Source organism: Ochotona curzoniae, unplaced genomic scaffold (assembly GCF_017591425.1).
Source record: "Ochotona curzoniae isolate NIBS_2020 unplaced genomic scaffold, NIBS_Ocur_1.0 scaffold_4683, whole genome shotgun sequence".
NCBI lineage: Eukaryota > Metazoa > Chordata > Mammalia > Lagomorpha > Ochotonidae > Ochotona > Ochotona curzoniae.
This window is the reverse complement of record NW_024467121.1, coordinates 27,616,607-27,634,805: the sequence shown is the minus strand read 5'-3', so window position 1 is coordinate 27,634,805 and position 18,199 is coordinate 27,616,607. Positions and strand designations below refer to the sequence as shown.

At 35.2% G+C, this 18,199-nt stretch overlaps 1 protein-coding gene across 1 annotated transcript in view; it reads left to right on the top strand.

Moving 5' to 3' along the window:
• Positions 1-18,199, top strand: part of RYR2 (ryanodine receptor 2) — a 603,900-nt gene that overhangs the window by 497,782 nt on the left and 87,919 nt on the right. The window contains exons 69-78 of the mRNA XM_040967818.1: positions 164-404; positions 786-873; positions 2,509-2,601; positions 5,634-5,804; positions 6,737-6,796; positions 8,612-8,746; positions 12,024-12,054; positions 12,800-12,917; positions 15,026-15,122; positions 16,876-16,979. Coding sequence (XP_040823752.1) covers positions 164-404; positions 786-873; positions 2,509-2,601; positions 5,634-5,804; positions 6,737-6,796; positions 8,612-8,746; positions 12,024-12,054; positions 12,800-12,917; positions 15,026-15,122; positions 16,876-16,979 — 1,138 coding nt within the window. The remainder of the gene's footprint in view (positions 1-163; positions 405-785; positions 874-2,508; positions 2,602-5,633; positions 5,805-6,736; positions 6,797-8,611; positions 8,747-12,023; positions 12,055-12,799; positions 12,918-15,025; positions 15,123-16,875; positions 16,980-18,199) is intronic.

Sequence of the window (18,199 nt, the reverse complement as noted above, 5' to 3'; positions counted from 1 at the left end):
AGATTTTGGGCAAGAAAGATGACTAAGGAATGGGCTCTGTTCTTAAGGAAGACTTGTGGTGGTGGGGCAGGTGCCTTGAATTTGGTGTAATTGTAATTGTAACATATCCTCATTTTAATGAACGTTTATACTAAGCAGAATGCTAATGTCTGTCTTCAAACAGTGTTTTCCCAGCCTATTATAAATAAAGTGAAACCTCAGCTCTTGAAAACTCATTTTTTGCCCCTAATGGAGAAACTCAAGAAAAAGGCAGCCATGGTGGTATCTGAGGAAGACCACTTGAAAGCCGAGGCCAGGGGGGATATGTCGGAGGCTGAGCTGCTCATTCTAGATGAGTTCACCACCCTGGCCAGAGATCTCTACGCTTTCTATCCTCTCCTAATTAGATTTGTGGACTATAACAGGTACAGTTTTTACAAGTTGCTAATAATCTCCCTAATTCACTCACAGCCTTTCTTGGCTCATAGGTCCCTATTGGATGGTCTCAGTCACCAACTATTTGACCATGAGCTTGTTGATGAGTATAATAATGTAGCTACCTGTTTGTAGATGAGCTAATTTTCATTGAGCATGTGAAAGTTAAAATTGGAAATCTCATTCTGAAACAATCTGCCCTTTGCTAATAAATGCCGGCAAGTTTAATAGTTAGGCTGTTTTAATTTTTAAATTTTTCTGTATACAAACCATGATGAGCTCTGTGATAAACAAGTGTAACTTTGGGAGGGTAATTTTCTTTAAATTGACTTTAAAACATAACCAAGGATGTACTTTATTATGTGATCCAGGGCCAAGTGGCTGAAGGAACCCACCCCCGAAGCAGAGGAGTTGTTTCGCATGGTGGCCGAAGTATTTATCTACTGGTCAAAATCCCATGTAAGGAGGAGAATATTGGCACTGTGTGTATTTGTTTATTATTAAATGTTAACCAGTTTCTTCAATAAGCCTCTGTGATAATTTTTTTTTCAACTGCATCTACTGGATTCAACAGTGGAGAGAGGGAAAAAGAAGGAGAATTAATAGGTTCCACTACCTATTAATTTGAGGGAATTTTGTGTTTTGTGGTTTGTCTTTAAGACATCACAGAAATGTTTTAATTGTACTGCATAAATATTTTTATAGATTGCCACTAAATCTTAGAATAATATTAGCTTTGCATAGAGATGTTCCATTTTTATTCTCTAGCTTTCCCCGTCAAGATCATGATATTTAGTATTACAGAAAATTAGGGATCCTACATTAGTTAGAATTCTGTGCTGTTTTGTAAGGGAAGACTGAAAAAGTTAGACTAGAAATCTCAGCCTCAGTTTCATCCTGTGAGGTCAATTCTTAGTTTACTTCAATAGATTGTTGTAAAAACCAAATTGCTTTGAATAAATAGCAGTTTTTTAACATTCATATTTAATGCCTATAAAATGTTAAATACTACTATTTCCTACACAGTAGTCTGTCAGTATCAAACTTGATTTAAAGCTATACATAAAAAGGCATAATAAAACAGAAAAGAATCTATGGAATGATGGCCTTTTGAAATGTTAGTGTGTAGTTTACATTGACATTATTATGGAAAACTATTTTTGAGTTGTTATGTCTCACTCGATAAAAACATATGATTTCTTATCCTAAGTAGCTCACATAGATTATTTAAGACCTCTGAAAGAAACTTTAAAATCCAGAAGAAATCACTTTTTACCTGCCAAAGAGTATGGATTAATTTGTGACTTTTTACTTTGTATTTTCTGTTGTATTACTGTATTGAATGTCCAGTAAGAAATCACTTAGATGAATTTAGAAAAAGTGTGTAGTTTCCATGAAAAATTGAGGATCCTTAGCTTCTTGAAATATAAAAATATCCAAAGAGCATCTGTGAATGTATACATAAGGCAAAGTTTTGAAAAAGAGTACTTACATGAATTAGCAGATTTTCAGATAAATGCCCAACGGTACTTCCAGGAGTTAAAAAAAAAGGTCTATACTGTAAAATGCACAAAATTTAGTTATCTCATGAATAAAATAATTTAAAAACTAAATATCTGGTGGTGTGCTTTTGAAGCTCATGTGGATATAATGAAAACACAGTTCTATTAATATGTGTTACATTCATGCGCTAGTATTTGCCATCCTTTTGTATGGCTCCAAATTAAAAGTGACAAAGAGGATATTTTGCTATTGTAAAAGGATGTATATCTAGCAGATTGGCAGATACATCATAGTTTTGTGTGTCCTCAGAAAGTACATGTTCATTTTAGGAACTGTGGGTTTTGTGCCAGCTAACATGTTAACATGTGACCTGGTAAAATAAATTCTCACACCTGAGAAGTACATATTCATGTGTAGTTATAGAGCTGTCATCCATAGCCAAGCTCTCGCATTAGATACTCAATGAGTATTTATGCCATTTTTTCGTGTGTATATATGTGTGTATGTGTATATATACATACAGCAAATCAGTGCTGTAGAAATGTTTCTAATCTATGTGGTTTTAACTGGGATTTCTTTTGCTACTTGCAGAATTTCAAAAGAGAAGAGCAAAACTTTGTTGTACAGAATGAAATCAACAATATGTCTTTCCTTATTACTGACACAAAGTCAAAGATGTCAAAGGTAATATTGTATTTCACTGTTGTCCCATGCATTGATTTTTTTTTTTTACATTTTTGAAGGCTTCCGATTATAGCCTGCAGTTTTATTGTGTCATTTACTGATTCAAATATCTAAATATTTAAAACACAACTGTTTCCCAGAATGTTGGGCTTGGTAAGACACGTAGAAGTGAGAATGTCTAAAATAAAGCAATGAGTTTTTTGTATTTATTTTTTTTTTTCCAAAGGTTTCTAGAAATAGGGCAGCCAAACAGAAGAACTATGTTGGGAAGCACCAGAATTAGGGACGTGTCAGAGAATCCAGGGAATTTTGTTTTAGTTTCTATGGATGTACCCAAGTGGAGAAGACAACTTTAGAACTGGCAAATCAGGATACGTCAAATAGGCTCTGGGTGTAGTACTGTCGTTCCTGGTTTCCTACTACCTAACCCTGAGACAGGGCTGGTGACTAGTGACAAAAGGAGGTAGTTGGATATGTGGGCTCTGGATTTATTGAGGGGTACCTTCATCCCTGATTGCCCAGCCCTAAGAGAGGTAGTTTCCAGGATAAGCAAGGCCCCAAATGCCAAAGCATCAGAATAAAAACATGATTAATATTCATGGGCCTGACCTAATGGCGAGTCCTGCAACCGTAAGCCGCCAGTTCATGTCCCATCTGTTCACTTCCCATCCAGCTACCTGCTATGGCCTGGGAGAGCAGTGGAAGAAGGCCCCAAGCCTTGGGACCCTGCACCTATGTGGGAGTGCTGAAAGAAGTTCCTAGTTCCTGGCTTTGAGTTTGCTCAGCTTTGGCAGTTGTGCCCATTTGGGGAGTGGACCAGCAGATGGAAGATCTTTCTCTCTGTCTCTCCTTCACTCTATAAACCTGCCTATCCAATAAAAAAAAAATTCACATATGCATATATCAGGCACAAAATGCATACATGCCATACTTTATAAATTACCACTTATAACCAGTTAATGTTATATATTTATCAGGAGTGAGTATGTATATAATTATAAATCTCCAGAATAGCTGAGGGTCTGGTGCAATGGCTCAATGGCTAAATCCACCAGGATCTCATATTGGCACAGGTTTGTGTCCCATTTGTTCCACTTTCTATCCAGCTCCCTGCTTGTGGCTTGAGAAAGTAATAGAGTATGGCCCAAAGCCTTGGAACCTTGTACCCATATGAGAGACCCAGAAATCTCCTGGTTCCTGATTTCAGATTGGCCTAACTCCGGCCATTGAAAACTTTTGGGGAGTGAATCAGTGGATGAAAGATCTTTCTCTCTGCCTCTCCTTTTCTCCGTAAATCTGATCTGCCTTTACAATAAAAATAAATAAATCTTCAAAAAACTTTTTAAAAATTGACTGCATTAATTGACAACCGTGTGAATGAATTTCAGGTTCTCGTGTCTGAGGTCACAAATATACTTCCAGACTTTTTATTTTCTCTGTCACTCATCCTGGAGAGGAGATTGTTTGCTGAAGAGGAGATTGTTGGAGAGGAGATTGTTTTCCAAGAACTTTAAAATGTATTCCTGTATATTATGAATTATTGCTAAATAAGAGAAATAAGTCTGCCTTGTTTGATAGCACACAAAATGTTCTTCCTACTGAGCAAAGTTGTAGAACAGAATGTTACTCTAGCCAAGGAAACTAGCTTTTACCAAGCAATCTGTGCTCTGGAAAAAAAACAAAAGATGATTTTTCTCTCCCAGCACCAATTAAAAGTCTGAAGAATTAGTAGATCCTATACTGAGAGTTCACATTTCACAGAATTTTCAACTGAAAATTATGAGTCAGTTTTTCTGCTTAGTCAGCATATTCAGTTTAGGTCAACGTTGGCAAGAACATAAAGAAGGTTGACAACTCATTGGAGAGGATGAGAATGACTGTAATCATCCCCATTAAAGCTTTCAGGACACTGGGCTGTGTCCCTACGCATTCACTGATCTCTCTTTTATGTACCATTCACGCCTGATGTTTTCTTATATACTACACTCTTTATCAACTACTGTAAGACATTTATAAACAGACAAAATACACAGGGAAAGACACACTGAGCAAAGAAACAAAATTAACACAAATTTGTATGGGGATATTAGATTGTAAAATTAATTTCTTTGTACTAACTGATTTCACCCAAAGATGTTCAAAACTGTGTCAGCTTCTGTTAGCTAACTGATTTTCCGTGGGGTGGGGAACAATATTATTGTTTAAAGATAAATAGGAATTTTTCTAGTTTTTCTTACAACTGAGCAGTTGGCCTTTAATGTTAAGTTTAGTTATTCATAGTATAAGACAATTTAAATATTTATAAATATCAAACCAGGTTTAATTACTTCTGTTTAAACAACCAGAAAAATCAAACAACCTTTTTCAAGTTAAAATTAAAGAAGTGGCAGGCACTTGGCTTAGCAGCTAAGACACTGTGGAGGATATCCGTGTCTCATATTGTAGCATCTGCATTCAGTTCCCAGGTCTGGCTCCTGATTTGAGCTCTTTGCCAACTCATGTGATGAGAGAAAGCAGTGCTGGCTCCTGTAATTGAATTTCATCACGTACCGGGAATCCAGGACTGGTTTTACAGTTCTTGACTTACAGATGTTTAGGAAATGGAAGCTATCTTTTGTCTATTTATCTTGACTCTAACATAAAGAAATATTGTTTCCAAAATTAAGGAACTCCACAACCATGATACAATTCAGAATTTTGCTGTATTGAGCAATGTTTTACCGAAACTAAAGTGCTAGTAGCAGATGGAGGTTGATGATTTCTTAAGTAATTGTATCATTTTAGTTACATTTCCTTTTGAACATTCACTTCGAATCATTGATCATGATTTTAACAGTTGAGCACTTTAATAGTACAAATTAATGTTATTTTTTCCTGACCCTGTTCAGACTAACCTCTTGCACTCTGATAAATATATAAACAAGCATCCATGCAATTAGTGCATCCCCTTGAAATATAAGCGTTCTTACTGCTTCTTAATCGGAATGTGAGAAAAGCAGGCAAAGGTTCCATCGTCTCCCTTGGTTCCACAGGCAGCTGTTTCTGATCAGGAAAGGAAGAAAATGAAGCGCAAAGGAGATCGGTATTCTATGCAGACCTCTCTCATTGTAGCAGCACTGAAGCGATTACTGCCCATTGGGCTGAACATCTGCGCCCCTGGGGACCAGGAACTCATTGCCTTGGCCAAAAATCGATTTAGTTTGGTAAGTTTGCCTTGTATCACAGTGGTAGGGATACCTCACCCTCCAGATTCTCAAGCATTTGCATTCCTTTGTCTCCCTGCTCTAGGTCAGTGTTTCCTGAAGACCCAAATGCAGAGATTGCTTCCATTTTTTTAAAAGGACATTTTCATCCCCAAGTCATGTTAGTCACCTCCAGGCCATATACAAGAACCAAACAGAAAAGTCACAAATATATCTCTAGTAGTGGGGGAAAATGAATTTTTATGAGCTCCCATTTGAAATCTGTGATGAGAAATATATCCAAATGTATGAATGACAGTTTTTCAGTGCTAAAAGCAAAGTAGTTATAAAAGGTGTTGATTCTCACATCAACAGCTCCTTTGCCTGCAAGCATGAGGAGGTGGCTTTTGAAGGTTCGTTTGTGTGCTCTGTGTTCCCTCTTCATAGCTGTGCAAAGGAGGATGAGACCCTTCAAAAATACATGATGAGGTGACTGTTTTCTGTTTATAACTACTGGAGGACATCTTCCTCCCATCCTCATTTCCAGAGTCTCTGAAGCGCCTCTCAGTGTATACCGAGTTCAGCACCATAAAATGAGTGAATTGGGTGGAAGTTTTGGCTGTTCTCTCATGTTTCACTCTCAGATGTAGGCCTCTTGTTATTTTTAAGACAGTAGAGTTCATTGCTAAATAACTTTGTGGGAATTTAGAGAACCTTGAATAACAATTGTGTTAGAGCTTCTCACCTCCTTGTTATGAATTGGAAATGTAATTCTGTGGAGTCTTAATGCTATTATTGCGCATTTCAAATAGGTTATTATCTTGGGTCAGGTTGGTTTGTCTTTTAATAGTGATGTTTGACCAATGTGGCATTTCAGAATTGTATTTTTCCCTTGACTGCCAAGTATTGATGCATTGTAAGACTCCTTTCAGGTAACATATATCTCTTGACAGAAAGACACTGAGGATGAAGTGCGAGATATAATCCGCAGTAACATTCATTTACAAGGGAAGGTAAGAAAAACGTTATTTTGGATCATACTTGTTATCTAAAAGCTAACCTCTCTCTAGAGTAGTATTACATGTCTTGCTACTTCAGCGATTAAGATCATTGAACACATTCCAGTCCTTACTTAAAAATCCTTTGTTATTAAATACTCTAAAGCTACTGTAAAGGTAAAAATCAATATATTTTACTTAGGCCAACAAAAATTGACAAATTTGAAAACAATATGTCATTGACTGAAATCAACAGCACCGATATGCTTTGTACATCTGAATTTGATTGAGAGTACAGTGAATGGATTGAATGTGCAGTGACTCAAAGGGTTTATGCAAATCTCAAAAAAAAAAAACAGAAAAGTAAGAGTGGTTAAGATGTGGAGCAGAGCAGAAAGAAATTCTTCCTCTGTATTCTACAGATCACTTTTGGAAGGACTGGGGACAATTTAGGATACAATCACGTTGGGGAATGAGAAAAAGCAGACAGAAAAGCAAATGTTTATTGTCAGTATTTCTGTTTTACCGCTAAAGAAATGAGAGATAGAAATAAAGAGGTAGTAAATATATATCTCTTTTGTCATTTAATTCTTTATTTTCTAATGCTAGGAATTTGGCATATACATTATAAAGGTTAAAATACTTACAAACAGAATTATTTTACTCCTTGTTCCATCTTATTTATTAAATAGAAGGAAGAATACTAATCAGATGAAAGTTTATATGGGGCCCGGTGCGATGGTGTAGTGGTTAAGGTCCTCGCCTTGCACGCCCAGGATCCCATGTGGGTGCCGGTTCTAATCCTAGCAGCTCCACTTCTCATCCAGCTCCCTGCCTGTGGCCCGGGAAAGCAGTTGAGGACCACCCAAAGATTTGGGACCCTGCACCCATTTGGGAGGCCCAGAAGAGGCTCCTACCTTCGGATTGGCTGAGCTCCAGCCATTGCAGCCCCTTGGGGAGTGAATCATTGGACAGAAGGTCTTCCTCTCTGTCTCTCCTCTCTGTATATCCGCCTTTCCAATAAAAATAAAATAAATCTTTAAAAAAAGTTTATATGAAAAAACTTTTTATTTTATCATAGGGAACATGTTTATAAGTCACTCATGCAAGATGAAAGTTATTTTTAAAATTTCCATCTAGGTCTCTCAGGTTTCCAATTGTGATTTCTTAGATGTTGTCTGTTTATTAATAACTGGGATGAGGATAAACCATATTTTGGTTTTTATTTGTATTTTTCTAATGGTTAATGATTCTGAACATTTTTTCATGTCCATTGTCCATTTGAATTTCATCCTTTGAAAAGTTTGTTCATTTCTCTTGCCTATGTCTTAACTGAATTATTTTGTGCTTGTTGAGTTTCTTAAGCTCTTAATAGATCTTGGATATTAATCCTTTATTAGTTGTATGGTGTGCATATATTTTCTCCCACTTTGTTAGTTGGCTCTTCACTTTGTTAAAGGTTTCCTTTGCAGTGCAGAAGCTTGTTAACTTGATGTCTTTAGATACTAACATATAAACCTGTGAGAAATGATTGCTATAGCTAACTTGCTTAATTTACATATCCCTCTCCTGACATAGGTGCTATTTGCATGTGAGTATGTGTTAAGAGCACTTGAAATCTGCTTTCTTACCAAATTTCCAGAACTCACTGCATTATTAACTATAGTCATTGTGCTGTAGTTAAACCACTAGATGTGATCACTCTCCTTAATTGTGCTTTGTCACATGGTCTCAGTACTATAGTGTGCTCAATATATAATTCCTGATAGAACCTCTACCCTCTTTAGAATGTAACTTTGCATTTCATGTGCTTTTTTCCTTTTTCTGCAGTTGGAGGATCCTGCTATTAGATGGCAAATGGCTTTGTATAAAGACTTACCCAACAGGACTGAGGCTACCGCTGATCCAGAGAAGACAGTGGAACGAGTTTTGGATATAGCCAATGTGCTGTTTCATCTGGAACAGGTCAGACTCTGCATTGATTCACTCATCTTTGTCCCACTTGCATACATACATTTTTAAATGGATTATGTTAATTTCTTAACTATCACCCAAAATATATATTTAGTATATTTATTATTAAAAAATATATGCCATGGGAAGCTTGGCACTTATTAAATACAGTTCTGAAGAATGCAGTTTTTGTGGTAACATGTAGTTTATTTTGTGTCTTCAAGGCGTTTCTTTTACTGTAATATTCAAACATATTTCTTAAATTAAATAATTAAGCTTATAAACTTAATTCTGAACTGTTCTAACAACAACAAAAACCGTGAGTGATACGAATTCAAGTGTACTGTGCTTACCTAGTTGTTATTACTCTTGTGATAACATATTTGAGCTTATCTTTCTCTAGTTGAATTGTGGTTTGAGTTAATTTTTGAGTTCAAAAATAAATTATATTTAGGGAAAATATCAGTACATTGATATTAAAACCATGTGACTTTATGTTTCCAGTCATGACCTATTTTTCATCATAAAGCTTACAGTATAGTTGAATTTCATATGTCTTTGACTATAAAGTTTCAAATAGTAATATTTTACATTATTATCATCAGTTATCAAATATAATTGACATAAAGGTTGTTCTCTGAATTATCCATTATATTTGTAACACAGCAACCAATTCACTTCAGAAGAGATATCTTAGCGTGAACCCCACAGTGTGATCTGGTACTGGACTTTTATAGCAGTAGCTTTCTGATAGTTTATATAACATAGGAAAAAATTATACCTAATATAAAACAATGAAATTTCTCTGTATCACCTCAGGAACTTTGCCATGTAAATGTTCTGAGGAATTGTTTGAGCCTCCTACATCGTTTTTTGAACATACCACATAGCAGTAATAAATATTGGGGCCTGGTGCAGTGGCATAGTTGCTAAAGTCCTTGCCTTGCATACCAGTATCCCATATGGGCACTAGTTCGTGTTCTGGCTGCTCCATTTCCCTTGTGGCTCCTTGCTTGTGGCCTAGGAAAGCAGTGGAGGACAGCTGAAAGCCTTGGGACCCTGTACTCACATGGGAGACCCAGAAAAGGCTTCTGGCTCCTGACTTCTGGCTTCAGGTCAGCTCAGCTCTGGCCATCATGGCTTCTGGTAATGTAATATTACTTTTATTTGCTTCTTGCTTATTTAGAGACTTCTCAAGTTCCAATAACATGCAATTTGTCATTATGCTTGATGGGATTAAATTAACTAATATCCTCTCAAGGCACATATTTTAGAACTTAATGTTTTCCCTTGAATAATAGCATTATCCTAATCAACTGATGAAAAAGCTTAAGGTAATGAAGTTTTAAGTTATTACAAAGTTATAGAAATGTGTTTATTATATAACTTGTAAAGAACATTATTAAATGTTAATTAAACAGCTAGTGGAGAACTATTTCTGACAGCATTATTTTATCTTAAATTTTTTAGTCCTGTTAGGTTTCTAAAACACACCTGGCCTTTTGTGAATTAACTTTAGATACATTAATGTAACTTATTAAAATCTTTATTATATTTTATTTTAAGCATATACTAAATATATCCAATCATGGGAAATGATAGCACTTCTTTTTTAAGATTTATTTATTTGAAAGACAAAGTTAGCAAGTGAGAGACACAAAGAGAGAGAGGTCCTCCATCCTCTGGTTCACTCCCCAAATGACTGCAGTGGCCAGGGTTGGGCCAGGCAGAAGCCATGAGACAGAGGCTTCATCTGGGTCTTCCCAGGAGTACATGCAGGTCCCTGACACTTGGTTCACATCCTCCACTGGTTTTCTCAGGCACATTAGCTGATAGCTGGATCAGAAGTGGAGTAGTTGGAACTTGAACTCTCACCCATTTAGTGACAGGTTGTGCACCACAGTGTCAGCCACTAAAATGATGACATTTCTAAAATGAAATTCACTTTATTAAGTATCTGTTCATGCCTTGAACATTCATTGAATGCTCTATGTGATGGCAGTGTTACACTCAATAATGGTGATTGAGGCTGTTTCCTAGTTCATGTTCATTAGAGAATATAGACACAGACCAATGTAAACAATTAAAGATGTAGTAGAATAAAAACTGTGCTGAGGAGGGTAAAAAAATTATCCCCAAAATAATCTGGTTAGGAAGTAGATAATACTTGTCTAATCTTGCAGAGGCAGAAATTGTCTAGGAAAATGTATAAGAATCAGATTTCAGTTAACCAAATATGTAGTTACTTCAAAGAGTTCAAAGAAATCAGAATTAAAACATTATTTTGATGCAAAAGGATTCAATTCATGTATAGCTTTATCACAATAACCATTTCTCTGAACTTTGGAAGTGTCCTCATGTTCAAAAGGCTAATAGGACAACAAATTAGATTATCATGAGGAGGATGTTTGAGTAGAAAGAAATTGACCCTTGTTTTTAATGGAAATTATTTTGCAAAGGATATTTCAACATTAATGTTAATGCAAAAATCAATACATTTATAGGAATTGCTTGTTCATTTTTCTTCCAAATTAGTGACCCTTGTAGATATATCTTTTATATTGAACACCTAATAATTTTTCTCATGATGGTAGGTTACTTTTTAATTCCTTAATACTCAGTGTCTGGCTAAGCTAACAAATCAGCACTTCAAGACTTTTAGATTTGTCAAGATACACCTTAGTAGTTAACTTTGGGTCACAAATCTTATGTTATACCTTATTTGATTTATAGCAAAGTCCAGTGTTTAAGACCTTTCCTTAGTTAATAAAATGCCAAATGATAGTCTTTATGATAGTAGTCTTTCTTTTTCAAGTTCACTATATCATCAATGCCTCGTTTGTTGACCGTCACCAAAACTGGGCAAAGTGCAGTGTATCCATTAAAAAGCTACCAGTCCACGATCTTGGATCTGAAAATAAAACTTTAAATTGAAATGTGTTGAGTACAAACAGCACTGCCCTTGATTCTGTTTTCACTTACTACATTAAAGTTCAACAATTTCTTATTTAACTTACTCATCAATAGACAACTCAAGTAGCTAATTGTCAGTGTTTCTTGAACCTATGGAAAAAAAAAGAGGTCTTAGAAACAAATGCCTTCCAATTAAATAAACTGCTTTAATTGCTTAAATTGGTATCGCCTGAAAAGAATTTTAAGCCACTGTTGTGTAAATATTCTTAATGCTTTAATGGAGGCATTATTAAATTTTAACCCTTTATTAAAAAGGGCAACACATTCAGTTTTACTTTTTTTTCCTTGCCTAACAAAGCATTTTTATTTCTTCCAGAAATCTAAATTTATTGGCCGGAGATTTTACAATCTGGGAAGTACAGTGTTCAATTGCCTAGATATTACTAATTAACTCAAAATTACATATCTAGATTTTTCTTTCTAATACTTAAAATTAATCCTTTTTTCCTCTTGGAGCTCCAATAACCATTAGTTAAATAAATAGCCTGCTTGCATCATTTACTGTAACTTTTGAGTTTTCTTTTGTCCCATCTAACAAAATGAATACATGTTAACCTTCTTTAAAATTAAATCCTTTACTCACTCCTGATACTGTGTTTTCACAAAGCCTTGTTATCTTATATTAAGGAACAACAAATTTTAATTTTTCTAGAATTTTTATGTTCTCTTTTCAAAGTACCTCTGTAGCTGTTAGGATAAAATTAGTTACAGTGGATAAGTAAATAAAACTTAGGCTAATTTTTGTGGGCAAAAAAAAAATACATTTTACAGCCATAAAGAAACTGAAGAATAGAATAAATGATTTCTCATGGGTTCCTTTATAATTCCTTGATTTTTAGAGATGACAGAGCTTCTGAAGTACTGATTATTGGGAAAATATTGTGCTTTTTTTTTACCAAAATCATGTTGCATTTGAAACTGTCTCAAATGTAGCATTGAGTAACTTTTAAGATTTGGAATTTTCCGTCATAATTTTTAAGTCCTTTTGGAATTGGAATTCCAAATGTAGGATATTTGCAAGGTGTAATAAGTCAGTACACTGGCTTTGAGGGTGGTTTGAGGTTTCCGTGTGTATTTATTTCTTCCTTCTACGTCAGGTGGAACATCCTCAGCGGTCTAAAAAGGCTGTGTGGCACAAGCTACTCTCTAAGCAAAGGAAAAGGGCAGTGGTGGCCTGCTTCCGAATGGCTCCCTTGTATAATCTACCAAGGTCAGAATTTTTTAGTCTTTAATGGTTATTTTATAGTGTTTAGTGGTTATCTAATGAGTGATAGTGAGTCTGCCTTTATGTTAGCAAAATCAGGAGGGGACCAATTTACAGATTTTTTGTGTGTGTAAAGCTTATGCTGTCTAATATTTTCAGGCTCTGTAGTCTATAATGTAGTTGCTGTTTGACCTTCCTATACTGAGAAATATCTCTGAATCCTGACCTCTTAGCTTCTTGGCTATATGAGATTGACCCAATTAATTATGTGATCTTGTTACTGTTTCTGCAACTGCATCATGTTTGGACATGCCTCATACATTTATTATTATTTAATGGACTGATGTATGCAGACAGCTTAGAAGTGAGCTTGTCACGATAGATGTTAGTCATTATTATTTTTGTAATTATTGCTGCCTGATGCAAAGTGCTGATGTAGTATAAAGAGCTGATGTGAACGGATTTGACAGTCCCATTAATCTTCCATTGGAGGTATAATAGACAATACTTAATGTAGCGTCCTCTGATACATTTGAAGATTGTTGGTAATGAAGGATACCAGTTTCAGCCTTCTTGCAGTTCTCCAGGAAAGCATGCTCTTTCCTACTCTGAATCTCATGCAAGTGACAGCATCCCTAGATTTGGTAAACAGAACTTAACTCATGTACTTCTCTAACTTTGCAACTTCCTATTGTTTCCAGGACAAATTGCATACATCTACTTTGCCACAGGGTTGGAGCAATTTGTCTGATTCAAGATTCTTAAAGTTTTGTTCCTTTTTTGTATATAAACAGCGTTAATACTAATTAAGCCTAAAATATATGAGCTTGTTTCTCAAATCATGTGCTACATCTGAATTCTGTGACATTATGGTACCAAATAAAATACTAATCTTGAATTTATATTTTCATTTCTTCTCTGCTCATCACTGCATGGTCATTACACAAAGTTCCTCAGTTTTTCTTTGAAGTAATTTAAATCACCACCTTTCCTTTATTGCCACTTGGTCAAGTCATTTGTTCCCTCCCTCATATCAACTAGATGCTACCAGATTCAGAGCCGTTTCTAAGATGTTACACTTTTTCTACCTCTCCTACATCTCATTTTAAAAATCATATACCTTACTCCAGTGCTTCTTCCACATAGTTATTTCTTAAAAAGCACTTGTGTATCTGTGCCATATCTTCCTGAATGAGAATTTCTGTTAGGATTAGCTTGTGTTCAGGTTACATGCTACACAGGTGATTCTGATGCACCAGTGAGCGTGAGAGCGCACCTCCCAGCCTCCCTCTCTTACCAAAAGGAATTTGTGTTGATTTCCAGCATTTCCAGCTATGTTACAAATTCCCTTTCCCAATTTTCAAGACCCTTCATACACCCATCTTGCTAGCATGTCTCATGACTGTTAGCCCGCCTATGCAATCCTTGAGCTCGGCATTTTATCCATCAGCAGCACCACCTCATTCTGTCACTTTTGAAATCTCTTATGGTGCTTCCTTATGGTTATCATAATCTGTTACCCTTTATTGTGTTTAAATCTTTTCCACATTTCTTCTTTTCTTGTTGCTTCTTCTAGAATTCAGTGGTTTTATCTCATAGGTGGCCATTAATCATCATTAATGCAGGACTTAAACTCTATTTAAACACTCCCATAAATTCACCTAATTGAAATTCACATTTCAATTTGGAATATATAGTATTTGATTTAACTTCAATACTGACTAATAGCCGTACTGAAACATATTATGTGCCTTGTCAAGAGCTTATTATATAAAAATAGTTACCATATAAAAATATGTATCCATTGTACTTTACATTATTTATCTTACAAAACTGAACTGTGATATTATCTTTGTTTTACAAATCAAAATGATGAAAGTAGGGGAATTTTAGTTATTTGATCAGTGTCACAAAGCTTAGAAACGCCTGAGCCACAATTTGAATCCAAGTCAGTATGTGCTCCAAGATACCTTGCTCTGTTATCTTCAAAGGGTCAGTGAAAGCTAGGAGGTTGAATTTTATTTTAAAGTTTACTGCACAGTCTAGTAATAAAGTAATATTGAATACCTTTATGATTAAGAAAATCTTTATTTGAAATTTTGCTTGTATTTTAGGCATCGAGCTGTCAATCTCTTCCTCCAGGGATATGAAAAGTCTTGGATTGAAACAGAAGAACATTACTTTGAAGATAAACTGATAGAAGATTTAGCAGTATGTTTTTAATGGAATTACAAGTTTAAAGAGGGTTTGAACTTGGTGGAACATGGTTGGTGTAAGCAGTTGTTATTTAACAAAAAAAGAAATGTGATACATTCCTTTTAAACCTTAGTGGATATTGCTCTCAGCGCCTATGGAAAAATGCACTATTATAACAAGAGATCTCACCAACATCAAGAATTCAGCACTTAAGATGAATAATACAAATAAGCATTATAACAACACCATTTAGTCACCTTTTCAAATCGCAGACCCAGGATAAACTATAAAAAGCTGAACTGTAAGGAATGTATCCACCAAACATGCTGTCAAAAGTTGTTAGGCTATAAAAATAAACAGATAAGATCATGATGCATTAGGCACAGAGAGTCCTGGGCGATGAGATGGAAGACAAGCATAATTTCCATTTGACAGTGTTAACCGAGACGCTTGCGTCACTCATAGTTATGTACACAGGAGTCAGAACTGTCATCTTTTGAATTTGTCCATTTGTTAAATCCTCTTAACATTCCACAAGCATGCAGTCCCACAATTTTTGCAAACTAATAAGACAAAGGCTTCATGATTCCCAGTTTAAGGATTACTTATATAACAGTTATTTTTAACTCAGTAATTACCAGGAAATAAGTGATTGCAGTAATTTAATTTTTAAAAGAATAAGCCTTTTTTACCCACCTGTTTTTTAAGTGGGTTCAGTTTGTCTTAAGACTTCAAGCAGTTCTAGAATATTTGAGTATCTTGTGGAAGTTTTCCCAATACACACAATAGCAAGCCTGAAATACAGAAAAGAGCATAGTTCAAAGAAGGTAAAAATTTCAGACGCCAAAGTGAAGTTACAAAATCATTAACCAAAAAGTCAGCAGTAGTAAATTCTGTTTAATCATCTTTCTTACTGCTAAAGTTCTGCCTAATAGTAAAAAAAGTTTTGAAGCAACTGAACATGTAAAGAATTTAGTTCTTTTAACATTGTTTACCTAACATTACTTGAGTAGCCAATAAAAATGTTTCATTTGACAACCAGTTTTCATTGCTGTTTGACTATATTTTTTACACTTGAGATGAATTAGTATTTTGCTGAAAATTAAATGAAGTCTTCCTGAAGCTGAAATTTATGTAGGATATACACTATGTTAGTTACAAATTGCTTAGAAGAATAATCACCAGAGCTTTTAAATTAATAAGCTTTAACCTGCCATACCATTTGTTGGTTAGATTACTGAGTATTCTGTTAAATTATCAATGTAATGAATATATACCACATTATATTACATTTATTGTATTTTATATATGCCTTGTATACATATACAACACATATGCATACATACATGCATTCATTAACTTATATGTGTACTTACCATGTGCAAATATGCTTCCAGAAGTTTGTGGAAAAATAGCATCCAGAGATAAACATACTTTGGTACAATGCCAAAAAATTTTAAAATCCACACCTTTTTTTTCATAGCAGGTTTTTTTTTCATTACTGTCCTGAGATTCTTTTTCACATGCCTTTCAGAATTTTTGCAACAAAATAAAACCATGCTTTAATTTCATTTTCTATAAAATTTTGGCATATCTTCCAATATTCATAAAATGCATACACATATGCACACACACATACACATACAGACTCCTATGGTGTGTGTGTCACTAGAAGAAACTTCCATTTTATGTGAGTCTCTTACATTTCCTTTGCATTTAAGTGAGCATTTCTTTTAAAAAGTGAAATTCTGTCGTTTTTATATTGTAGAAACCTGGGGCTGAACCTCCGGAGGAAGATGAAGTCACTAAGAGAGTTGATCCTCTCCACCAGCTGATTCTTCTGTTTAGTAGAACAGCTTTAACGGAAAAATGGTATGGTTGGGAGGGTTCTTTCAGATACAGAATGAACAAATAAAGAAAGCCCTGTCTGTTTATTGTGTGTATCATATATTCATATGTCAATTTCATCTTGTTGTTGTTAGGAAAGTTATTCAAAGATACAGCCAGTCTGACATACACCAGAAGACCAACCACTCATTCAGTTTTGGAATTTAATACTTACCTATGGATTCTAGTTTTTCTTATCAACTTTGCAATTAGCTGATTTAGTTTACTGTGATTCTTCTTATAAATGTTTGTGGTGTGTGTGTATGTGTGCGCACACATGTGCGTGTGTGCATGTGATTGTTTGCTGCAAACAGCCTTTGTAGACAAAACAAACAGACAAAGCAAAGCAAAGAAAATTTCAGTGCCCAAAATATATGGAGACCAATGATGAATCAACACTTTTTTAGGTAGACTGTGTCTCCATTGTGCAGGGGATCTTAGAAGCCCTTTAAGGGTTGGATGAGCCATTCTGACAACTTAGAAGTATGTTTGAAGCCTATTTTAAGGACATTGCCCATTTGACATGTCTTTGGCATTCATTCATACAAATCCACCACAGCTACGAAAAGCAAATATCTGTGGAGTTTAATGAGATGTACACGTGTAGGCCCCCAAATCAAAATGTTCTTATATTTTGCTCATTATAGAGGGCACTGAATTGATTGGCTATATAGCTAGGTTCGTGCAAAGGTTGCCGAACTTTTATTTACTTCCCTCTTCCAGAGAACCTGGGAGATAATTTCCCCACAGAACCTGGGGGATAATTTAATTATCCATCCATCTCCCTTTGTTGGGTCTTTTCAAAAGTCCCGAGGAGTTCCCTGGACCTCTTTGCATGCCATGTTAATGTGCATTTCTCCTCCAAGCCAATGTGATCCATCCTCTCTCTCACTATTTCTCTCTCTCTCTCTTGTTATTTCCTAATTAACAAAACCATCTCATCCCTAAGCATAGAGCAGCTCTGTGTCTGGCATTGTCAGGTAATGAGGTATTTCTCATAAGTGGATTTTTCTCATGGCTAAAACTTAGCACTGCTAAAATAATTGTGCAGATATAGGGTTTTTTTTGTAATACAAATCTTCTTTTGTGTATTAGTGGTTTCTAACCTTAAAAGAAGCCATTAAGCATTTTAACCATTATTGATTTTTAAGAATCATCATCATTATAAAACAGAATCAACATTACAAACATCTTACTTTTATGGT